This window comes from Mercurialis annua, linkage group LG8, assembly GCF_937616625.2.
Source record: "Mercurialis annua linkage group LG8, ddMerAnnu1.2, whole genome shotgun sequence".
Classification (NCBI taxonomy): Eukaryota; Viridiplantae; Streptophyta; class Magnoliopsida; order Malpighiales; family Euphorbiaceae; genus Mercurialis; species Mercurialis annua.
The window spans coordinates 1,254,833-1,279,873 of record NC_065577.1 but is presented as its reverse complement, the minus strand read 5'-3'; the positions used below and the strand labels follow the sequence as shown (position 1 = coordinate 1,279,873).

The 25,041-nt window shown below is 32.9% G+C and overlaps 4 protein-coding genes across 7 annotated transcripts; 1 reads left to right on the top strand and 3 right to left on the bottom strand.

Moving 5' to 3' along the window:
• Positions 1–661: 661 nt before the first annotated feature.
• Positions 662–2,289, bottom strand: LOC126659675 (60S ribosomal protein L6, mitochondrial). The gene is made up of 2 exons (XM_050353000.2): positions 2,103–2,289; positions 662–1,203 (listed from the first exon to the last, which is right to left on the bottom strand). Exon 2 carries the CDS (start codon positions 1,163–1,165, stop codon positions 857–859), a length of 309 nt encoding a protein of 102 aa, XP_050208957.1. The 5' UTR covers positions 1,166–1,203; positions 2,103–2,289; the 3' UTR covers positions 662–856.
• A 2,425-nt stretch (positions 2,290–4,714) lies between these two features.
• LOC126659506 (TIP41-like protein) lies at positions 4,715–8,776 on the top strand. The gene is made up of 8 exons (XM_050352799.1): positions 4,715–4,914; positions 5,562–5,747; positions 6,703–6,793; positions 7,648–7,761; positions 7,863–7,922; positions 8,003–8,044; positions 8,308–8,439; positions 8,580–8,776. The coding sequence occupies exons 1-8, from the start codon at positions 4,775–4,777 to the stop codon at positions 8,688–8,690; spliced, it is 876 nt and encodes a 291-aa protein (XP_050208756.1). The 5' UTR covers positions 4,715–4,774; the 3' UTR covers positions 8,691–8,776.
• A 1,751-nt stretch (positions 8,777–10,527) lies between these two features.
• LOC126659657 (zinc finger protein 4-like) lies at positions 10,528–11,883 on the bottom strand. The gene has a single exon (XM_050352970.2). It carries the CDS (start codon positions 11,449–11,451, stop codon positions 10,846–10,848), a length of 606 nt encoding a protein of 201 aa, XP_050208927.1. The 5' UTR covers positions 11,452–11,883; the 3' UTR covers positions 10,528–10,845.
• A 7,773-nt stretch (positions 11,884–19,656) lies between these two features.
• On the bottom strand, positions 19,657–22,366 carry LOC126662207 (protein NONRESPONDING TO OXYLIPINS 2, mitochondrial-like). 4 transcript variants are annotated; one of them, XM_050356109.2, is made up of 4 exons: positions 22,066–22,365; positions 21,618–21,736; positions 21,275–21,342; positions 19,657–19,925 (listed from the first exon to the last, which is right to left on the bottom strand). In XM_050356109.2, exons 1-3 carry the CDS (start codon positions 22,221–22,223, stop codon positions 21,323–21,325), a joined length of 297 nt encoding a protein of 98 aa, XP_050212066.1. In that variant the 5' UTR covers positions 22,224–22,365; the 3' UTR covers positions 19,657–19,925; positions 21,275–21,322. The 4 variants fall into 4 exon arrangements, with proteins under 4 accessions (XP_050212066.1, XP_050212067.1, XP_050212065.1 ...); XM_050356110.2 differs by having other exon boundaries at positions 21,296–21,342; XM_050356108.2 differs by lacking the exon at positions 21,275–21,342 and having other exon boundaries at positions 21,576–21,736; positions 22,066–22,366.
• Between the last annotated feature and the right edge of the window lie 2,675 nt (positions 22,367–25,041).

Below are 25,041 nucleotides of genomic sequence, written 5' to 3'. Positions count from 1 at the left end.
TTTCTTTTCCTACCTTCTATGTGTGTAGTTTTTTTTATGTAAATTGAATAAAGAATAAATTAAGTTTATTAAAAAATTAAATTATTTTACTACAATGATTGATAAAAAAATATATATTATATTTAACGGCTTAAGTAAGACCATAGCACCACATCGTGAAGGAATCCGACCGTATTGTATTTTAATCATCCTCATTACAAAAATATATTATCCCTTAAGTCATTGTTGCTCAAATTCAAACAAACCAAATTTATGTTACGAGTTAAATAGATCGAGTGAATATTCAACGCAACAGTTGTACCACGTCATTCATGCAACAGGTTAATGTGATATTAATATTTAAAGCTCGTTTTATTTTTATCATTAAATATCCTAACATTGGAAACATCTTATTGACTTATTGCACAAATGGTATAGCACAACTATTCATTTAAACACATTGTTTACCATTAGACTACGATGCTTAACTTTGCTTTCATATAGGGACTTATTTAGAGGAATGCAGTTCATTATTGTCTTTTGCTTTACTCAATTTCTTCAATTTATGCTCCTATGTCACACCGGAAAATATGGCTGGCATAGAAAAATCAAGACGGTAAATTATAGTTTGAAATGAATGTTTTTTGTTTAACTTATCATGAAACATGATAAATCCAGCATGTAGTAAGAACAGAAAACCAGTTTCATTATTGCATTAAAGATAACCTCCTTGCTATTTAAATATCTCTTCAAACTTAATTAATGTGATGATTTCCGCCACAGAAACTGAACTCGGCTTACAGACCAAAAAGTGAATGTACTCTACTTGATGGAATAGGCAAATTTGTTGCCGGGACAACTTCTTTCCTTGCCCATATCATTTCGACTTCTTTCCTTGTTTCTTTTTAATCACTTCGTCAATGTACATTATACCCTTGCCTTTATAAACTTCCGGAGGCTTGCAGCTACGTACAGAAGCAGCAAACTGGTGTACCCTTTGCTTGTCAATTCCGGTGCAACAAACGACATTGTTTTTAAAGCAGAAAACTCGGACAGCAGGAGGAACTGTGAGCTCAACTTCGTGACTGTATCCCAACTTGAGATATAAGAGTCGTCCTTCTGCTTCAGCTCTGGCTTTGTATCCAACTCCCACAATCTTAAGAAATCGAAAGAATTTGGATTCCATTGTTATGTTTAATAAGCTAATAGATCACCTGAACTTTCCTGAAATGATTAATAAACAGCAATATTAACATGAAAACAAAATCCTGATGAACTACAAAATGAAAAATATGTTAGTAAATATCTTTTGATGAAGACTTCCTCATGATTGCAATTTCAATGTGAAGATTAGAAACAATAAACAAGTTAGAGATTGCTTCTTAATCACATGAAATTGAAACAATAAACCTTCATTTGAAATTATTGGCTTATTGAAGAAAGCCACTAGTTTAATAGGAAATGCTCCTGAACCGACACCGACAAAGTGGAACATTCAATAAACATCCGATAACACAATTTCTAAGAGAAGGTCATAACTAATTGCAGAAATTTGTAGAAAAATCTTTCCTAAAGTGATGATAAATCCCCCACCAAGCCACCATCAAATCAACAATTCTATAAACAGAATTCTCAATAAAATCCGAGGAATCCAAGACACAAAATATGAAAGCTCGGATAGAAGGTACACTAAAGAGAAAAGCCAAGCATAGACACAAAAAGGTTAGAACTTAGATACATGTACAAAAGCTTTAGACTGGTTTGGTTACTAAATACCTAGGCAGCACATACACGGACACGGGAAAATGGGACACTCGGGCACAGACACGGCGAAACGGTTAACACTGAGGCATGACACGTTAATTAAAATACTATTTTTCACTGAGGCATATTATCAAACAGTTAACACGCAAAACAACTAAACAGCTCAGATCATCAATTAACAAGTAGATAAAAAAGTTCAATGCACTAAGAAACAGATTCAAACTAGTTTTAATTCGATTCATTACCACTTACATAAAAATTATATTTATAGAATTACAGAGAAATTAGTAATGAAACCATAAAAAAGTGAGAAATAATATGAAAAGAACACAATAAGAGAAAATTAGAGAGGCGAATACCAAAGCAACGAGAACTCGATGGTTAACAAAGTGATGGCTACGGCGGCGGAACAGAGAAGGTTTCCGGCGGCGGCTACGGCGGCGTTAGAGAGCAAGACAGAGTGTTTGTTCTTTTTATATTTTCTTTTTTCTTTACTTCATTTTCTTTGATTTTGCTGTTTTGGATTTTGGCAAGTTCAGGTTTACCCGTTTAATTGTTTTAAATGTTAAATCACAGTTTGCCCCTAAACTTGTGAATGATGAACAATCTACTCCAGAATTGATTTTTGGTTTTCAATTTAATTGGCATGTAATTAGCAATACTAAGCTTTAGTTCACGTAGTCCCAGCAATTAGCTTTAGTTTACCAATTTTATTTTTCATATTACCTTTAGCTGACCAATTTTGAATAATAAAACAACAGGAAATTTGACAATTATATTGATAATATTCATGTACCAGTTAGAAATGAACAAATAAGATATATTTTATAAAACACAAAATAATAATGAGAAGCCTTTAAAATTGAGAAATTTTTAGATGAATATAATTTGTCATATAAAATTATAAATCCTCTAATTATCATATGACACGTGATGTTAATTATTATAGGAGTCAATTAATAAATATTATATTAATTTTGATAAAATATTATCAATCAATGTTATATATTATCAAACCAATGAGTTAGAAATCTGTTATATGTGATATAATGTAAATAAATATGATGTTCATTGATTGCTTATCACATTAGTTTATGCCACGTGTCATACAACAAATGAACGGTTCAAATAGATTTATGTAAATATTTCTGTTTAAAATAACATATTTTTATTATTTAAATATCTTTTTAGATTAAAATAATTTTTTAGATACCAATTAATTAAAAGTTAATAATCGAAACCTCTATTTTGGTTTTTAATTTCACCCTAACGTTGTAATTTTTTTAAGTTTATCCTATTTCAAATTCTTAATTTTCAATTGCATTTTGAATTAGAAAAATTAAATAATTTTATTATTATAAGAATTAAAATATATAAAACAACTACATTTAAGGACCATTTCATATTTTTTTTTCATTTGAACAAATTTAAACAAGTCCTTAAACATAAAAAGTTCAAATAAATCTTAAATAAAATATTAATTATGATTATTCATTAAATTTCAATACGTCTCACCCAACTTTAATCGGAATTGCCATCACCGAACTCATCGACCAAACTCCGCTCGTCACCCATCATCACCCAACCCATCCACCACCGCACTCCACCGGAAACCAACAAATTCTTTTTTCTATTTTTTTACTTTCGGCTTCTCTTTCGAGGAGCATTAGCTGCTCCTTGTGGTGCAACTGAAAACTTAAAATTCAAAATTGGGTAAAATTAAAAAAATTACAATGTCATGGTAGAATTAAAAACCAAAGCAAAGATCAGAGTTTTTTTCAGTTCATTAGCCTTAATTAAAAAATTTCTTTAATTTTTTGTACATAAACTTATATTTTGTGAATATAATAATGAAATTAATTTTGTATTTAAGGTCAAATATAGAATTGTATACTTTATTTAGTTATAATTTGAGTTCGTTTATTTAAATGAAAAAATTAAATTCTATATTTATTAGATAATTAAACACGTCTAAATAGATTGAGTTTAGATCCATACATATGATCTCAATTTTTTTTTGAAAATTCATCAAACTTCATTAATCGAATATGAAACAGTTACATTTGTAAGAAATTCGGGAAAATTCGAAAACCAAACCCGATGACCTGACATGGAACAGACAACATGCTGCCTGATTCGTAGATCTGCTTACGGAAATAAAAAATAAATTATCTAACTGTTTCGCCAATAAAATACCGTTCTTCGCTCTATCTTCACCATCACCAACTGATTTATAAAATCAGAAACTACAGCCATGACATCGGATACAACCAGCACATGAAAACTCTTCATAAAAAAGGGACAACAACCTTTCACATAGAAAGGACAACAAACACTTGACAAAATAGAATTCTCAAAACAAAATACAATATTAAAACAATAAAAAAACTATTATAGCCCATAAATAATTTCATCTTTGTTGTTGAAAGATCTCCAATTTATCTTCGGTTCTTGTTTTGTGAAAATTTCAATTATTGCGCTTCGTCGATAAATGTTAATCCATAAAAAAAAATGAAATAATTTTAGCTACTTATTATACTATAGAAATTAAAATAACATAAAAGAAAATATGGCTACCGTCAATGTCATTATCTAAACCATTGACGGCAGTCGAAGAAGAATTGAAAAAAGAGTTATGGACGGCTAGGGTTTTTTACAGAGAAAAAAAAGAGAGAAGAGAGGCTGGGGTTTTTAAAAGCGTTAAAGAAGAATTACTTTGATTCATACATATGATCTCAATTTAAATATGTTTAACATGAAAATGTAGAAAATGGAATTGAAGCCAGCAGGATTGATTAGGTTCAAATTAGAAAGGTAAACCATACTAATCAACATATACTAATACAATTAAGAAAAATAACAACAAAGAAAAAGGAAAAAAATTATTTTGGATTAAATGACATTTTCGTACAAGTCCACGGGTTTAATTACAATTTAAGCCATTTTCTTTTCTTTTTTTGTGTCTGATTCTGTTTTCTTTAGTTAAAAGATCAAACGGAAAGGGACGGAAAAAGGCATAACAGCGAGACAAATGGCGGTAGAAGTTGACGAGAACGACCTAAAATCCGCCGGAGCTGAGCTGTTAACCGACGGTCGTCGCGGTGTTCGCATAAATGGCTGGGAAATAGTTTCTCACAATGGCTCTATACTCACCTCCTCCATTTATGAACAGTTAAAAAACTCTCTCTCTCTATCTCTTTTTTTTTTTGTAATTTTAATTTTAATTTTATTGAGTTTTCTATAGACATTATCGTAGAATTAAATGAATAATTATGCTCACATGTAAAAAATAGATTATAAGTTTATTATGCAAAGCTTATAAATTGTCATGTTGTGTATTTGACTGTTAGGTTTTATTCAAATTGATTATGATTTGATTATTTTTGGGGAAAATTAGAACTGGTTAACCAATTAGTACTTGTTTAAAATGATTGTGTCTATAAATGTAGGTTACAAAGCGAAATTGTTATTTTATTATTGTCATTTGATGATTAGAGAAGATTACTTTATGAGTCGGTAATTTCTAGGTAGCACGGACACGGAATGGAACACTTGGACACGGCGAAATGCTGTTATTTTAAGATTTTCTATGTAAAAAATGAAGGTTTGCGTCTGAAACGTTTCCGAAACGGGACATGTTGATTGAATGAAGTGTCTGTGCTACCCACGTAATTGTTATTTTGTGTGCTAGTGCTTAGCATGAGTGATATTTTTTAACGTCAGAAGATCGTCTTTTTTTGTTCTTGTCCGAATATTGGAAATTAGTTTTGCATTAATTGATGTACTTAGGGAATTGATGATTGATGAACTTGTTGTAGGTGGGAACAAAAGCTTGAGACGTCTCACTTACCGGAGATGGTTTTTGGCGATAGCTCTTTAGTGCTTAAACATGCGGATAGTGGGATTAAAATCCATTTCAATGCCTTTGATGCCCTTAAGGGCTGGAAGCAGGAAGCTTTGCCCCCTGTTGAAGTTCCTGCAGCGGCACAATGGAAATTCAGAAGGTAAATTTGTACGTCTCATTTTTCATTTTTGTGTCTTCCAAATTTAGAGAATCACAGTTGATAATTTGTTTTCTATAGGATATGATCCATTTCACTGAATCAATTCTTTAGGTACAATTTGACCTTGAATAGTTTAGGGAATAATTTTGGAAGTCAACATAATTTTGTAACTGTTGCGCTCGATCTGTTCTTTGTCGTGCAATATGCATTTGTGATCGTGTTACTCTATTTTAGTGTAATGGTTTGCATAATTCCACCTCTACGGTGCTGTCTTAAATATGGGCTATGTTGGCAGCACCTTTGCTATTGGATTTAAGTACGCTGGCTTCAAGACCTTATGTTCCATACTCAGATCATCCTGAAAATTCTATTGATGTTTCAAGCTCCCACTGTTTACAGTAGATTCATCATTTTAGTACTTGGCATATTTTCTATTTTATATTGTGGTAAAAATACAATAATTTAGAAGTAATTGACTGTAAAAAGTTATACGTGAATGTAATGCTGTGCTGACATCATAATCTGTCTTTAAAAACTAATCTTAGCTTTGTGAGGAAGTTAGCACACAGTATGTACTACGTACTCTTATAAATTCCATGTGAAATTAAATTTTGACTAGAAAGTTGTCATCCAACTTCTCATATCTCTGCAGTTATGTTCTTAAATGAGGTTTTTGTCACTCACTAGAATGCAAATGATTAGTGTATGCATGGGGAAGTAGACAATAGTTTCGAATTGTGACTTCCATATCTACAAAGCCCTTTCATGGATTATCCAGTTTCACTATTCATATATGTAGCTTGACCTGCTGCAGTTTCTCACCTCTTCTGAATATGTTTCAGTTTCCATTTCCTCCTCCTCCTTGGTGCAGTTGTAATGTTTAAATTGACTTAGAAGCATGTACCAACTGAAAGTTTGTCATTGCCTCACTTTTTACCGTACTCTGAATTTGCAGCAAACCATCACAGCAGGTGATACTAGATTATGACTATACATTCACGACACCATATTGTGGAAGTGAAACAATTGAGGTAGATCCTGAGAAGGTTAGTTTTTTCTTGTCTTTTACTTAGTAAAACTTCTTCTCAATTGTAGTCGCATCAAAATAAAAGAATTAGTGGACCAGGCAGTAGATTGCTCAGTGCCTTAAGGGCATTCTTCTGAGGACCTCTTTTATGGAGGCTTATTATTCTCTTCATGTTTTTGAATATTACATCATTACATTATTCATCAATTTCACTTCTAGATTTCTCTAGTTCATCTTTGCTTCCCTTTTTTAAGGTATATTTCATGTGTATATATCTCTGACTTTATTTCTTTCTTTCTTTTGCATACTTATTTATATGTCTATCTATTTTAATAGAATTAATTGCTTTATTTTACAACTTATGTTTGGGCAGTCTTGGTAGTTATTTAATGTTGCACTTTCAATGTGGATTTCACTTAAGATTCCCTTTTCTGATATGGCTCCTTTGTCCTTAGTCTCTTTTCAGTATAATTAAACTTTTCTTAAACATAAACAAGGGTATAATATAGAGTTCAGAATCTGGTGTTTAATTATTGATGTTTATATCATTTTTATTTTAATAAGACTTAAATGCACAAAAAATCACCAACTTTCGCGTGTTTTGCATATTTAACATAAACTTTTAATTTTGGCAAAAAGTACACGACCTTTCCAATTTTTGCAATTAAGACAGTGGACCGTTTTGGATGTAAAACGTCATCGTTTTGCAAAGGAAACACAAACGTGGTCTTAATTGCAAAAATTGGAAAGTTCATGTTAAATATGCCAAAATTAAAAGTTTATGTTAAAAATGCAAAACACGCAAAAGTTGGTGATTTTTGGTGCATTTAAGCCTTTTAATAATGATTCTACCATAATTGGTATCAAAATCAGAATGGAAGTGGGGAAATCATGGAGGCAAGCTCAAGTCTTCATTGGGAGGACTGTGAAGAGCAAATTGACGCGGCTTCTCTGGCATCAAACGAGCCTATTCTTTTCTATGATGAGGTACTCAACTCGACAAAGGGCCTCCATCATAAAGTTCCTGTTTTCATCCTCTTTTGATTTGCTTGCCTGTAATGATTGAAGTGATCTATCTAAAACTACAGGTAGTCTTGTATGAAGACGAGCTTGCTGATAATGGAGTGTCGTTGTTAACTGTGAAAGTGGTAAATACAATGATTTTGATGCTAGATATAGGAAAGCAATTCAATATCTGTTTATTAACGCATCTTATTTGGATTTGCAGAGAGTCATGCCAAGCTGTTGGTTTCTTCTTTTGCGATTCTGGGTGAGTTAGCTGATTTTCTCTCAAATTGTTCATTAAAAAAATTGATTCTCTCACTACATGTATATGTCTGCACTTGCATGCAAGTATGAAGCACGTGGGTAATGTACTTTCATGATTAGTCTTAAAAAACATAATATATATAATATAACCAGTAAAGCGTTAATATATTCTATTAGAAAGGGATATCATCAATAGGATATTCAGAAAAGATAACTCTTATTATGTTCTTTCTTTATGTCATCCCCTGCATTTTTTGGTGATAGCTTAGAGTTGATGGAGTCTTAATGAGACTAAGGGAGACTCGTGTGCAATGCATTTTTGGCGGTGGTGGTGCTAACCCTGCCATTCTTCGGGAAAGTTGCTGGAGAGAAGCCACTTTCCAGTCCATTTCTGATGTAACCTTTCTCTCTCTCTCTCTCAATTACGCTCTGATCTCATATACGCATCCTGATTGCATCCATCCTTGCATGCCGAATGTCATAACAAGAATTCTCATTTTTTTTCATGCATTTTGTTTCATATTGTGGTGGTGCAGAAAGGGTATCCTTCTGATTCTGCTGCATATAGTGATCCAAGCATCATCAGCCAGAGGATTCCTGTCATCATGCATAGGAATCAAAAGCTTAAAGTCCATGGTAATTTGTAATGCTGTGGATTATCTTCATGCATAAACAGTTGTACTAATTGTGGCCGTGGATAATTTATTTTTCTTTCAAGTGGATTATTTTTGCACATGCTTTTCTTTTATCATACATGTTATATCTATTTTAATTTATAACAAATTAACTTGTGGAGATAGGAAAATGAAAAAGCAAAAAAAGAAAGGTTGTTTTTTGGAAAAATAAACAAGACTCATTTTTATGTAAAATTTGTCCTGGCGATGGCAGAAATAGGAGCAAAGAAATCAGAAGATATAATTGATGTGACATGATAAATGAATTTAATGAGTATGGGGATAACTTCCGTGGAAAAGTCGTGTTAGACTAAGGGTTGGAAAGCATCATGAGTTTGTGAAAAAAGAAAAACATGCGTTTACCCCTTATATGGAAGGAGAGTATGGAAAAGTCACTCCTAGAGAACCAAAACAGGAATATTGGGAAACTATAATATTTTTGTAGTGTTGCATCAGCTGTAACAAATTAAGTTTTTATGCTTGTGCAAAACAAGAATAAATAGTACAGTGGTAGGAAGATACAGAAGTAGGACGGTGCATAGATTGGTCCAAGGTTTAGTTTATTTAGATGAGATAAATTACAAAATACAAAAGTATGAAAATAGATATTAAATCATTTCCATTTAATGAATTGCCGTAAGGTATTTTTTAAACTAATGTTCTGAATGCAAACCAGTGGACCTAGAGGATTGACAAGGCAAAACGATTCAAATGCATGAAGCTCTGTTTCGTAGATAAGAAATCATAATTCTAGAATGAGCATAGTCACCTTTTAATCCGCATATTGAAATTGTCTATGGAAATTATTGGAACTAGAAAATGAACATAATACAGCACTTTAAGAGAAAATGGTTCAGGTTAGACAGGTTGCACAAAGGTGGAAGGGCCATGAAAGACATGAATTGAGGAGGAATAAAAGAAGGGAGCAAGTTTGAATGATAATACCTCTGGATTATTTATCTATCGAGTGGAAGGATATTTGTTAATTCTTCCAAATCAGTTTTTGTAGTTAGGGATGATCAATCGATAGCAAGAAAAAGGATGGCATCTTCATTCCATCTCACAAGGGCATTGAACATTTAAATTTATGTGCCCTCTGTGAGGGGACATGGCTAATTGCTTTCTAGTTGTTGGAGCATTAGTAATGGTTGCAATATTTAGGAAATATTAGGTTAGCTTGAGTGAAAGGTATGTCATTTAAAAATAAGGGTGCAGCAGTAGCATGCTTGATCTCAGATTATTGCTTGCACTTCCCTTCTCCTTCAATTATTTTAAACATTTGGGCTCTGTATGTGGCTAATTGCAATACTCTGATTCGTCCCTGAACTTTTTTTATCTTACCTTGAAATTGCAGCTTAGATGCAATTGTGAAGCTTGCCTGTTGTATTTTACTGAACCATTTATTATGCATGGTAATCAAGGATCAGATCATAATCAGTTTCTGTAGGTATACTGTTGATGTTTCCTTTTTAGCCATTTTTGTTTCTCGAAAAATTCTTTACATTGTAACAACTACCAAGACCGCCATAGTACTCAATAGTAAATAACAATTTTGTGTTTCCACTCCCTCGTTCATGCATACATTTGTGTAGTTTTGAGTAATATGATGATTGAGCAACAAATGAGGTGCTTTATTTAAGGAATATATACATAAACATGTCAAAGGCGCTCAGATAGTTTCACATGCTCGTACTTAATATACAAAAATAAATAGGATAAGAACTACAAAGGAATGATATCTGTTCAGCACACGTCCCCTGAAACTAAACTTTAACAGAACAGAAATTGCTATAACTTTAAGAAAGGTAAGTTGGAGGTAAAACTTTTTATGTTATATCAAGATTAATAAAAATCCTTACATACTTGGTCCACATGTATTTCTCTGTACGCAACTGAAGAGCAGGTAGATAACAGGTTCTGTTGTGCTGTGGCTATACCTGGATGATCATTAATTCTTCATATTTCGTCTAGCTTTACAAAGGAGAACTACTTTTTTTTTTGCAGATGATAATTTTGGATAGATTTGGTTGCTCTCCTATATTAGTTTTGGCATTTGATGGATGAACAAGTTGAAAACTACTTTAATAGAAGTAATATGATAAGATCTAAACTATAGTAGCGGAATATTTCAAAGTCGAAGGTTTAAATCAAGCTTGATTGGTTCTGATGGTGGCTCTGGTATTTGTCTATCCATGCGAAAGCTGCCAGGCCATATTATATCCATGGCCTCCTCCATTGTGAAGGGCACACAAGGCATTCCGAACCCTGCATGAGCTTCGTTGAATCTCGCTGCAAGAGTCATTCCACTTGCTTCTCTGCTTGGTTTGTGCACAAGCGAATGGGGTCTGACTCCGAGTGATCTGCCCATGGGTGTATTCATGGGCAAACCCATAATTGTCATCATTCTTTGTGAGTGGTATCTTCTGGCTGCACCTCTTTCCCTTTTGTGAGCATTCTGATGACCGCCAAGTGCCTGTGAACTATAGAACTTTCTCTTGCAAAAGTTACATGAGAAAACCTTGCTAGAAGTAGGTCCTGCCTGTGAATCGTAATCCCCCGCTGTCGAGATAGAGCTCTCTCCTATTGCTGACACCGAATTCCCACCTAGGCTTAGATTTAGCCACTCTCTTTGGTTTCTTTCTTCAATTCCTTGATAACTATTGTTGTTGATTTTTAAGTCATCATGGGGTTGATTGGTGAATATTTCAATAGCTTCATCTTTTTCGAAAATCATGTCCTCTTTTTCTGCGTAGATGGACTTCGAATGATAGAAAGGGTGGAAGTGTTGTGAGAGAGTCTGAAGAGGTTAGTTCAAAGTTGAAGAGAGAAAATAATGTGAAAAGGAGATCACATTAATGATAGTTATATTGATTAATTTTAATTCTATTCTCACTTCAGTTCAGTGACCCACTTGATGATGCTTGGTGTTTCAGGATACAACGCTTGGGTCATCTTCACTGTTACTCCCATCAAGCTTAGGATTCCCCACTAATATCTTTCTCCTTATTTTTTCTTTTCTCTTTAAATGAAACCAACTTTACATTGTTAAGTGAACAATCTAGGGCCAAGATCATTTTATTACCACACTGCTTACCATGAGTCCTTATTCTCAAGTAAATCCATTAGCTTTACTTTTTATGCCTGTAGTTGCTAGCTCTAAAGATGCCTACCTGATTTAGGTCATGGATAGATGCATAGATACATGTAGTTAAATAGATCTATTCATGTACATATGCCTTTATGGAGTGTTAATCGATGTTTTAAAAACCGAATTGGTGGCTGAACCGGTGAGGCCACTGGTTCACGGTTATACTGATTCAACCACCAATTCAATAAGTTAAAGAAAAAATAAAGATATTTAAATAGCGTATGTATATATATTCTAAAACAAGTTCAAATTTAAACACATGTATACAAACTCTAACTAGAGAATGGATCATACTCTAACTAGTAAATAATTACTAGTAATAAAAACAACACTACATCTATTTTATTTAGAAAGAACCATTCGGTCTTTGCGGTTTAATCAGTTCAGCAATTTCCAGTTCTTGCAGTTCTTTCTGGTTTAGAGAGATTAAACCGTTATTCAAATTTTAGAGAAGAATCAAACAAGAATGACCTCCTATTTTCGGTCGAACCGGTCTTTATGGTTTAATCAGTTCAATGTTCTCCTATTCTATACCGTTTAAGACTGGCCCCCTATTTTCGGTCGAATTGGTTGAACCGGTCAGTCTGATTTGGTTCTTTAAACCAAGGTGTTAATATCTCTGTATTTGTCTTCTTGCTAGGCATTTACCTAACCTATAAAGGTAAAGATCAGGGATTCTCTAATCCCATTATAGCAATCTAAGAAGATCTCCATATGTTTACCACCAATAATTGATCAACTAGTAGCTACGAACTGTGTTCTTTATCCCCAGGTAGATTTAGAGTCTTACCCGCATCAACTGACGCACAGTGCACACTAGCTAGCAACAGGACAAAGACAAAAGTTCCGTAAATTCTGTCATTTCAGGTAGGTATTGAACATCATTTTCCTATCTAGAGAAGTGAGTAAATAATAAGCTTCAGTGCTGATGAAGAACAATATTGAATGTAGTAATGGTAGGGTTAGTGTTTATTAGTGGATTACGGGTCCCAAAGGATTACCAATAATGGTCATAAAAGAAACAATTGTAATGGAACTATATCTTGCCTTTTGTAGTATTGGTATGCTTCACAACATGTGTATCTTCGTGAGTCTTTTCTTGTTGGGGATTTATGACAGTAGCAATGTACATGTCCTATATGCAATTGCACATGGCATGACTTGCACTTAAAGCGAGTTTGAGTTCTTTATGAAATTTTTGTAGGGAAGATTAGATTTAGAGCTCATTTTTTACATAATGTTTGTTTTTATTTAATTTTTAAATGAATTTTAGAGAAGAATTCATTTCTTGGTATCTTAAAGAAATTAATGTAGGATTCATTTCTAATGTAATGAATTGAATTTTACGTTTGGAGCAATTCTAATCTAACTAAATATTTTATTATGTGAGACCGAGAAATTTCTTAATGTAAAAAATGGTGATATGGACGTCAGAGTATATATTTTCCCCGACTTCCACATCAGCATTTTTTATTGAAAAATTATTTCGCGTTTAAAACTGCAAAAAAAATAGCAGTTCGTATTTTGAAATGCCAAAAACTGAAAGTTCTATTTAAATTGCAAAACACACTAAAGTTTATGATTTCTTTTGCAATTACCCCGTTTTAGAAATGTTCCTTACACTTGAAAAATTATTTGGAAACTCTATTATTAGAATATGAATTAATATGGCCAATTCTATAGAATTTTAAATGACTTTTAAGCACACTCTTCCTTATTTGTTATGGAAAGATTTAATGCTACTATGAGCATCCTGAGAAGAAAATATATAGAGAAAGAAACAAAATAGCTCTCTAAATGTTCATTCAAGTAATATTGGTTCGATTTGAATTGGAAAGTGCTCCTCTTTGATTGAGTAGGTTCATGTTAGAACAATTTAGGAGATAAGAACGAGTCTGTGATTGTGATTGTGAACATCTTGTAAAAAGTAAGTTGATGAACGCAAATTAGGACTTCGTCCACTAAATTGTTGTCAACACATTTGCTTGTAGTCAACTTTATATCATTCTATGTTGGTGTTATCTGACTCTTAATGGATGCACACATATCTTTTGTCTTTCGTTCCTTTATCCATCCTTGTTCGTGCAGATAGATCTGTTCGGCATAGTGCTTAAATTTTGTTAGAGATAGATTGATCTTTTTGAATATTTTTGTTTGCTACAATTTGTAAAAGGGTATTATTAGGTTGAGCTTTGTTGCAGCCTTATAACCGTTCCTTTGCTGTTCGCCGGTGGCATGGAAATGGTCATTGCAAAACGTCTGCTTCGTGCCTCCTTCGTGCACAGGTGAACCCTGAATCTTATTTTGATAGTGTAGCTATTGAATATGATAATGGATAGAGAATATGTGCATGATGCCTGTCTTCTTTTGATAGTAAGATGAATTTATTTTGAAGCGAAATGTGCTCATTGGACGGTAGAGAGAACCCACACATGAAACACAGTGAGCTCCAATCTGTTTCTTGCTAGTTTTCTTAACTTTAGCTTTTTTGCTTTAGTAGATTAGCTTTGTATGCATCTTTTAGCCATGAATCACATTAGACAGCTAATTGTGTGGTTAAAAATAAGTTTGTGCGTCCACTAAATTATTAGGTTTCATGTCCTGCCAAAGATAGGCAATTATGTAGTGTTTTGCTAAGTTCCAATTGGTGCCTCCAAAATCCAGTTTTGCCCTTACCTTTAATGCATGTCCTTTAGGAACACCATAAATAAACTAGTGAAAGTTATGAGAGGAGCATATTTTTTAGGATGCATTGTAAGTTGTTGAAGGAGTTGCTGAAAATAAGGTAATTGCAAAACAAATCATAACCTTTAGCGTTTTGCACTTTTAACATGAATTTTTAACTTTGGCAATTTAATACATGAACTACTAATTTTTTGCAATTTGGAACACCAATCAATTTCCACATAAAAGATATTGATGTGGACGCCATAACGTTATATATTTCATTTCAACATTTTTTTTTCCGTAAAATTGCTCGATGGTCCTAAATGTAAAAAAAATTATAGTTCGTGCTCTAGCGGCAGCAATAAGGGCTAAGGTCTTGAGTATCCAACCTCATTAAACTGTCAAAGTTGAAAGTTCGTATTAAAATTGCAAAACTCGCTAAAGTTTATGATTTGTTTGACAGTAATATGGTGTCAAATATGTACTTCTCTCAAGTGCTTGAAAAACAGAATGGAAATGGTGGGGCTAAGGCCAAGAGGGTGGAATAAGCTAGTGCTTATGATAGAATACTAGGCAAAGTAGCAAGTGGAATGTCATTTTCATATAGTTCTAGCTTTTTTGTGCACTTTCAATGTTAGTTTCTCCAATAGAATTTAACAAGGAAGATTTGGTCGGTTGGCTAGTTTTATGAACTATACTAAGGAAGATTTTGTTGTTGGCTACTTTTTTGAATTATTATCCAATAATGTGCATTTTCTTGTACAAAAGTCAATGTCGGCAATTCTTCCCTTACACTCACCGTAAAATTGATAAATTCTCATCTAAACAGATGAATGTGGTAGTGTGGAGATGTTAACTCGAGACTTCCACAATTCTTCAATCAGGCTAATTTTTTAGGGTAATTTTTCTTTAAAGCTCCAACATCATCGATTTGATATACCCTCTAGTTCAGGTGTAGGGATGTGCTAGAATTGATTTACAGTGATTTTTTTAACTAGTTATATTTGTTTGGTTCAATTCTCCTTTTCAGAGAACTGATAAACCAAAATAACCGTAATGTATATACATCAGAGCCACCTTACGTATGCGCCTTTACACAATTTTGTGGGCTCTATTTGATACACAACACCATACTTAATATATATATACCGGTAACCAACTGAATCAAATCGAAGTTTTCCTTTATTTCTGCTTCGGTTTTCTTTCACCTGGTGTCCACGGTCTCACGAATATTTCACTGTCCATTAACTATAGACTATTTTCTTCTGATAAGGATACATGATGAGCTCGGATTAGGTAAGAATTGCCTCAATTCAACTAAATGTTCGCCGGTTTTTAAATAGTTGGAAATTAAGTTTATTTTGCAATTCGGGATCTCCAAGAGCCATCAATCTGTCATCCTTCATTTGAAGGAGGGAGGCTTTGTGTGGACCACTTTGTAACATAGCTCCACAAGTGCAAGCAAGTACTTATTTTGCTGTTTGCTTTTTTATGAACTAAAAAATATCTAAATATGCCAAATTTGATTTATATGAGTGCGGTCTACAAGTTCAAAGACCGGACTAATTTATCTTTTCTTTTAACTTTTTCGCTGAATTCGTTTTTTCTGCAAAAATGGAGGGGTTGCACAAGCTGCAAATGGCCCCAATATGAGCTGTCCTTTTAGCGATTATCAACTGAACCATTTTAGTTATGGCAAACATGGGTCCATCTTCCTCTGCTAAGGTGCTTGGAATGTGGAAACTGCCATTTAGTAACAAAAGAGTCAGAGTTCCATTCCGTCTAATGTCCGTTGTTTCATCCGAATGATGCCACCAAATTTTCCGAAACCCTAAACTCTAGAAAACAAAGAACCGGATAATTTTTACGATTAATCTAGTTTAATGGTTTTTAAGTTCTATGATTTTTTTTTTGGCTTAAAGAGGTTGTGCTGTAGTTTAATTTTTATGAAAAAATCAAACTGAATTGATTTTTTGGTTCCCGATCAAATTGGTTAAATTATTCAGTTTGATTCGGTTCTTAGAGAATACTTTTTAGAATTAATTGGTACTCTACGAATTATGTGGTATAGATGACCCATATGAGCAGCAACACCAATAATGAAACCCATATAAAGATAAATTGTAATGCTTTTAGAATGCCATTTTGGCGATATTATATGCTTATTTGAAAAGACACAAAGTAGTTTCAATGTAAAGCCAAACAACACATGAGGTCGTTGGAGCTTATAGAGATCACCATCCATGAAAATTGACCCACCAACTTTGCAACTATGTAGTTAGTTTTTAGGCATAAAGTACAATTTGGTCCTTGTATTACTACTTTTTTTTTTGAATTGAAATCTTCTATTACCTTTATATACATTGAGCCATACTTTCTAATATAGAAACGAATAATTTTTTTATTTTAGTCTCATTAACGACACGTGGAGTATGCATATTTTTTCTTGTGACGGTGGGATTTAATTTAATAATTTAAAAATTTAAAGTGTAAGGACTCAAATTTGACAAATAAAAATGAATGCGCCTAATTTAAAAAGTATAATAGTATAAAAATTCATATATGCGTTTTGCCTAATTTTTAGACATAACAAGTCATTAGAGACACATAAGGCCCCATGTAATTGGTGTAAAGCACCAGTTCCTCCTCACAAAGAGAGTAGGGGCGTTGTGGAGGAACTAACAGCAACAGCCCTCGTGCATGATCATGGCAATCGGACGAAATTTGAAGTAATAGACAACCCATGTGCACAACAGCAACACCGGCTGTAACCGGGACGATTCACGAACTATTAATAGACATGTAAAAATGGGTTGGTGAATCGTATTTATATCGTATCGACTTATTCTGTCAATACGGTTAGGAATCGTGTTAATACAAATATGAACGCAATATAAAAATCAAAGACCTAATTGTATTAAAAAGTAAAAAAAAGAACATTTTGAAAATCTATTCAAACCGTAAATCTATTATATTTTGGCCAATTCGTTAGAAATATATCCCATTTCTCAAAATTGATTTATCAGAACCATGATATATTCCAATTGACAATTTTTTTATTAATTAAAAAAAAACATATTCAATGACTACTGCAAACATAATTATATCAATTTCGGGAAAATAGATTGATTTACAATAAATTTGTCAATTATGAATCATGCAAAGTGCCAATACATTGTTTATCCAACATTGGGTCGGATTAATAAAACATATTTATACCGTGTCACAAACAAATTAATAATCGGAAAAAAAATTGTATAATACGAAATTTCAATCCCAATATGTTATTTTTAAGGCTAATGGTCTGAAAAAACCTTCACCTTTTAGCCCCTTTTCGTTTGCACCATGACGTTGTAAAACCATCGATTATACCCAAATTCGCACCTTTCACTTTCAATTCCACCCTCAAGCATCAAATTGACATCTTTTCACTTGAAAAAAGTTCAAATCAATACTTTAAATTTTAACATATATTGTAAATAGTGTTTAATGTTATTATTTAAAAATAAAAAACTTTTCTTTCCAAATTTCTTTCAAACCTAATAATAATCATCAGGGGTTTTCAAGATTTTTAAAACCCAATAAAATTCAAGAAGGGGCTGTTCGTTTTTCATGGGAGAAAGACCAACAGAGCTTTTTTCAATTAAGAAAATTCGTTTCTTTTTTAATTATCGTCATCTGGGTTTTCAAGATTTTGCTCTAATTGTTCCATTAAAACCCAGAAAAGAAAAGAGCTGAAACTCAAGAAACGAACTCAGAGGAGTGTTTTATTATCATTAAATACCTGAACATCAGCGCAGCACGTCTGAGCAATGTCTATAATGGGTGATTCTTCTGTTGATTGTGGACAAAACAATCCTTTCTACCCTTTTCTTCATAGGATTCTTTCTTTGGTTACTTTAATTCATGGAATGGCTTCTCTTTTATTTGATTCATTCTTCATTCGAACATTTCAGTTTCTTAATTTTCTTTTTTTCTACATGTTTGTGATCTTCATACACATATTTTAGAGTCTTGAATCCATCATCATCGTCGTCATCTTTTCATTTCTTTAATTGGGTTTTCTGTTTATTATTTGTGTTTAATTAGAATGGTTAATAACTTTAATTTGTTGATTGTTCAATGGTTATTGATTTTGTTTTGAAATGATCAGTCTAGTTTCTAGCTGAATATACTGGGTTAGTTCTGATTTTGTGGATGGTATTGTTTTATGGCTAGTGAATTTTATTAGTCTAATTGGATGTTATTAATTTTTGAAATTTTAGGAAAGAGGGCTTTTTTGTTATAATTATAACGTGGAGGACCATTTAAAATATAAGTTAAAATATAAAGTACTGAAAAAGAGGTTAATTTGATGCTTGAGGGTGTAATTGAAATCAAAAGGTGTGTATTTTGATATGTAAGGGTGCAATTGAAAGTGAAAGGTGCGAATTTGGGTGCAATCGACGATTTTACAAGGTCAGGGTGCAATCGAAAAGGGGCTAAAAGGTGGAGGTTTTTTCAGACTATTAGCCTATTTTTAATGTTAGACAAATGTGTTAGCATATCATGACTATCTTGAAACCCTTTACTGTGAAGTATAAATTTCAAGAAAAGAAAATCAAATCAATTTGATATGCAAAATAAATGACTCATTATACCCGCAAGCATCCAAAATTTGATTAGTTGTCTAATTATCTTTTATAATTATACATAATTATAATAGTACATACTTTTATTCTAAAATTTGATATGAATAACCAGGTCAAATTTATTTTCAGATATCATATCGAATTCGAGCCTCATAAAATAAAATCCGAACCATATTCAAGTCAAAATTTTAGACTTTAAAATCAAATTCTAGCTTGACAGTATTTCTAGACAGCTATATTGGAAAAGAAGAAAACATATTTGAAACCCATCTGAATACGTTCTTAATATATGCAAGGCTATGAATGCAGATCATACAATATGCTGAAAAATGGCTGCTTATACCTCTACAATGCTTGTTAGCTTCTTTTCGTTATAGTTTCAGTTACCGAAAATTCCAGAAACACGAGCAACGTAACAAGCTTTTACCAAGATTCCTCCTATCAATTCGCAACCGCATTCTCAACAAGCACTTGTCGGTATTACCCATCAAACTTTATAAAGTAAAGAATAAGATAAAGTTTGCTAATGGAAAACAAAGTTGTAGAATCCCAGCAAATATATTATCTATTGGCACAATCTTATAGATACCAGACAGAAAACCTTTGATTTGGTCATCCTAAAAGCAGGTAACTCTGAAATTTTCAAAAAAGCAATTCTTTATTGAAGTATTTCCTAGACAAAAAATACCTAACATCCCTCTTTCTGCCTTCATTGACACTCTTGATGAACTTTGCGGGGCTGATCCAATGCACTTCAGGTACCTGCAGAAATGGAACAAATAGATCAAAATCACTGGAGTTCCGGATGAGAAAGGCCTAGTTGTAAACCCTCCGAAAAAGAACTAGTATAATACAAGGCATTAGAAATTTCATAAGCATATACTCCGTATGAACTTAAGATGGCCATAGAGTTGCCAGAAAGTTGAGTAACCAGAACATAGTGACCAAAAGGTATCTTTTTAGCCTGGTGTCTCATCAGAAGTGGAAAAAAGTGTTTTTAAATGCAGTAGAAAATACTGCATTCGAGCAGTAGGAGGAACTTCACTATTGAATCTCATAAGCCTCAAACAGCAGAATTATAAACAGGCCCTCAATTCTACACCATGACCAAAAGGTTAACATCTTCTTGGCTAACATCTTCTTGGCTCGGTGTCTCATCAGAAGTGAAAAAAGAAAGTGTTTTTAAATGGTGTTGAAAATACTGTATTCGAGCAGTAGGCATTTCAAGATTCGATCTCGTAAGCCTCAAACAGCAGAATTTAAAACAGGCACTCAGTTCTGTACCATAATCAGAATCAAGCAATGATGCTTCTAAATATAAAATAAGCAGAAACTGAATGGTTGTTTTGCTTTACAGGTCCATCCTTTTCAGCATGGATCTCAGTTTCTTATAAGCAAGTTCAATTAAAACCTACGACATTCATACTATCATATGGAATTCCTGTTTAATAAAATTACACAAGAGAGTAAGTTCAGTGTTTGTTCAACAAATCATGACTAGTGTGATGAGTTAAATAGTCACAGCAAAAGATTTTTACTCGCTAAAATATCAGCATTGTACTAAGGATATGCTCTAAGATTGCATCAACTTAAAACAAATGTCTAAATATGCATTCATAGCAATGTGTTTTCCTGCATGAGCAAGCCTTAATGAGCATAATGTATTTATAGCAATAGAATTCTTCCCAAGCAAATACAATCTAGTTTTCAAAGGGAAACAAAGACCAAGAGTACACAGGATTTGAAGTGTGCAAACTGTAATTAACATGAACATAAAATAATCTTGACTAGATAAATAATCTTTAAAAACAATATGAAATTCATCTATCTAAAAACATTATGCAAACAATTTCTTCACTCTGAAATTCCAATGTGTTCCATGCAGAAATAAGTAATTAACTTCTTCAACAAAACAAATCAAACCACGAGGAAAGTTAGACTCTCAGCACAATAAGTCGGTAACATCCGGTCAAACAAACATAGCATTTTACTGAATGCCTCAGCACCTACATCCACTGATCTATATTGACACTCTTATTTAATACTTCAACACGATTGCAATTTTATTTTTTCCAAGAACAAGAAACATGGAGGAAAAAAATGAAACCTACAATTCTGGAAACAATCTGCACCTTTAGCTGACTGAAAGTCCACGCGCATCACCCGTCTTTTCCATTGCCTATAAATCCCAATCCCAATTCTTCTCATTAACAATTTTTTTATAAATAGTAAGAAAACCTAGCCAGTTTGATTCTAGTTACATCAATCAGCCATTTATTTAACAATTTAATGGGACAAAAGACGGCATGGGTATTCTATTGGCAAGAAGTTATTCACGATTTAAATAACAGACAGCAACTCAGAGAAATCTGCTCCTACATTTTTTATTTCCCTAGAAACAGTAAGACTCACAAAGAGACTACTAGCGATCTGGACAAGTGCGGCAGAAGGTACCATGAGACAGCTCGCAAAAAGCCCGCAAATTAGCATTGAGGCGTGAAGTGAGGTTGTTCGTGCCTACTGTGCTATACAAAGGCATAAATGACTGCAGACATCCAATTTCTCCCAAGTTCCTAAAAAAACACACCAAAATCGAAAAAACAACATTATATATAGCAAAAATGTTAAACCAAATAAAACATCTTAAGTACAAGATAATAATTAAACAATAATTCAATCAAAAAGACATCCTCCAGTAAATCGAGCCCGATTATTTAAGCTTGATAAACTTATAATTATAACTACATTTTTCACAAATAAACTGTCCCAGCTAAATTCCTAGACATATTATTATACTGAAATTGCAATTAAAAATCATTTAATTCACATGTTATTCAACACTACATTACCAATTAGATCTATAGCAATAAAACCCTAAAATTAGTTTTCAAGAATTATATACCTAGAAGGACCAAATGAGACGCGACGCGACTGAAAGCGGGAAGAGGCGGCGGCTGGTGATGGATGGACGCGAGGGAGCGGCGCCGAAGAGATGCGAGACGGAGCCCGGGCGGCGGAGATGAAAGTTCGTGAGAGCGATCCTGTACTGCGCCAAGCCATTCCAATTTCACACGTGAAACTAAAATTGTTTGATAAAATTAGAAAATGTGATGAAGAAGAAGACACGAGTGGCCTGGTTTATGGTTAGGGTTTAAGGAATAGGTTTTGCGGGAAATTCATTTCTACCATCAAAAATCGAATTAAACCAAATATAAATTTATTAAATGGTCAATACCGCTCTCAAATTTGTGTCTCGAAATTAAATAAATATATTATAATTTTTTGATGTAAATTAGATATAAAAACTTATATTTCGGAGCCTAATCATTCAAAAATAGCAAATCTTTTTTATTTTAATTTTTTATGATTTCATCTTTTAAATTTTTTAATTTTAGCCTAGTAATCAATTTGTTTTGTAACTGTAGTCATTTGTTTAAATTGAAGTGAATAAAAGTTCAAATAAATTTTTTATATTGCTTCATTTTTAAAAATTACTGTAATGAAAACGCAAATTGACACAATATAAAGTAATATAAAATTTTTTTTCACTCCAATTTGGACAAATGACTACAATTGAAAATGAAAATTAAAAAATGAGCTAGAATTGAAGATTTTAAAAGTTATAGCTATAAACGAAAAAATATCAAAAAAATGGAGTATCTTTGAATGATTAAGCCTATTTCTAGGGTTAAAAAGATCATTTGAGTCAATTAGAACCCTAAATTTGCATTTCTAGGTCAATATGGCCACTTTGAGGTGTATAATTTTAGGATTATTTGATGTAAATTAAGGGACTTTGGGAGCCTAAATGACTGATAAAATTAAAAATGACTTATTTGATCCTGAAAACACGAATTTTCGGTTTAATTGATGCAAAAAATATTAAAATTTACTTATTTAATTTGAGTCACAAATTTAAGAGCAATGTTAACTTTTTATTCAAATTTGTTTTAAATTGATTAAAAAAATAGGAAAAATATTAATTTAAACATGAATGAGTAAAAAGAAAAAAATTTAGTTTTAATCTAATTTCTATTATCAATTAACGAAGTTACTGAAAAATCAAATTTAAAATGTAGTCTTATGTAATATTGATGTAAGAGTATCTCCAATGAAATGTTAAAATATGGTATTAATTCTATGATTTACCATTTAAGTTTTACTTCAATACAACACTATATTTTGTACTATATTTAGCATTATTCTATATTGGTTTCAAATTTGAAATTAAATAGCATAGACTAATGTTCAGAAAAAACCTTCACCTTTTAGCCTATTTTCGTTTGCACCCTGACGTTGTAAAATCACCAAATATACCCAAATTCACACCTTTCGTTTTCAATTCCACCCTAACCTAATTTTGTTGACACAGTAGCAGCCATGTCAGCTCATTTTGCTTACTCATCCGCTGACATGGCTGCTACGGTGTCAAAAATGTCCTCAAATCTACGAAACTTAAAAAATCACAACTTAAAACTTAAATAGTAAAAATTTAGGGACTCTTTTTACATTTTATCATCTTTTCTCTCTCTCTCTCTTCACATGTCTTCCATCAAACTCTTCTTCCCCATTTTTTTTCCACTTCCGAGTCCAAAATAATCAATTTTGTTCTTAATTGATTTCAACAAGTAATGATTTCCAACTGGATTCTCACACGGTTTCAGTGAAGATCATGTAACTAACAAAACCCTAGGTTTATTTGGCCCAATAAAATTAGAGAAATTAGGGTTCTTCTTTAACCACTCATCTCTCTGCTCATCCCAATCTGATATTTTCGGCCCGAGACTCGGTGCAGCTCACCGTGTTTACGAGCAGCATAGAATCGTTCACAGATCTGGAGTACCAAATTTTCCGGTGCCGATTGTGCCACGTAGGACAATGACGGAGGGACAGAAGATGGTCACCGAAGCATGATGAATCGCTCTTTGAATTCGGAGGACTCGTTGAGTTCCGATGCACAAAGTCAGCATTTTTCCTCCGACGAAACAAATTTAGTTTTATCTATTGCTTAATGATCAGTTGTTATTTAATCGCAGAAAAAGTTAACGGGGTAGAGATTTTATCAAAATCAAAGCTCGACAAAAGGAGAGGACGCGGCGGAAGGAAGCGTCTGTGAAATCGTTCGTATGTAGCATACCCACTCCCAAAAACTCATCTCAGTTAGGTGCTCTTAGGCCAGCTTCTGGGTTATGATCAAAATGATGGAATGTTTGTGAATTTTGGTGTGTATGAGTCGTGGTTTGATTATAATTATAACCAGGAGATGGGTCAAATAGTTATGATGGGCATGGTGATGGGTTAAATAGTTATGGTGGATTATTATGGTGGTGATGGGTTAAGAGGTAAAAGTGATTATTCTGGACTCAGAAGTGGAAGGAAATGGAGAAGAAGAAGAGTTTGATGGAAGGCAGGGGAAGAAAATAGACAAAGAAGATGGTAAAATGTACAAAGAGTAAAACAAATCCCTAGATTTTTAGGATTTTAGTTTTAGGTTATGATTTTTAAGGTTTGTAGATTTGAGGACATTTTTGACACCGTGGCAGCCATGTCAGCGGATGAGTAAGCAAAATGAGCTGACATGGCTGCTACTGTGTCAAAAAAATTAGGTTAGGGTGGAATTGAAAACGAAAGTTGTGAATTTGGGTATATTTGGTGATTTTACAACGTCAGGGTGCAATCGAAAAGGGACTAAAAGGTGGAGGTTTTTTCTGAACATTAGCCAATAGCATATGATAAATTTTTATTCTTTAATTACTATTTATCGTGATAAAGTTGTTTATTATTATTTATTTATTTCGTTAAAAACTCTGTACACCAAAAACTAAAAGTTGGTATACTAATTTGCCAACTTTTAAAATTCGTGTTGTAATTGCAAATT

Excerpts from the sequence above, each read along its gene's own strand:
- LOC126659675 (XM_050353000.2), bottom strand. The coding sequence starts at position 1,165 with ATGGAATCCAAATTCTTTCGATTTCTTAAGATTGTGGGAGTTGGATAC.
- LOC126659506 (XM_050352799.1), top strand. The coding sequence starts at position 4,775 with ATGGCGGTAGAAGTTGACGAGAACGACCTAAAATCCGCCGGAGCTGAG. Across the intron at positions 6,794-7,647 it reads TTGAGGTAGATCCTGAGAAG|AATGGAAGTGGGGAAATCAT; the intron begins GTTAGTTTTTTC and ends TATCAAAATCAG. Across the intron at positions 7,923-8,002 it reads CGTTGTTAACTGTGAAAGTG|AGAGTCATGCCAAGCTGTTG; the intron begins GTAAATACAATG and ends TTGGATTTGCAG.
- LOC126659657 (XM_050352970.2), bottom strand. The coding sequence starts at position 11,451 with ATGATTTTCGAAAAAGATGAAGCTATTGAAATATTCACCAATCAACCC.
- LOC126662207 (XM_050356108.2), bottom strand. The coding sequence starts at position 22,223 with ATGGCTTGGCGCAGTACAGGATCGCTCTCACGAACTTTCATCTCCGCC. Across the intron at positions 21,737-22,065 it reads GTCTCATTTGGTCCTTCTAG|GAACTTGGGAGAAATTGGAT; the intron begins GTATATAATTCT and ends GTGTTTTTTTAG.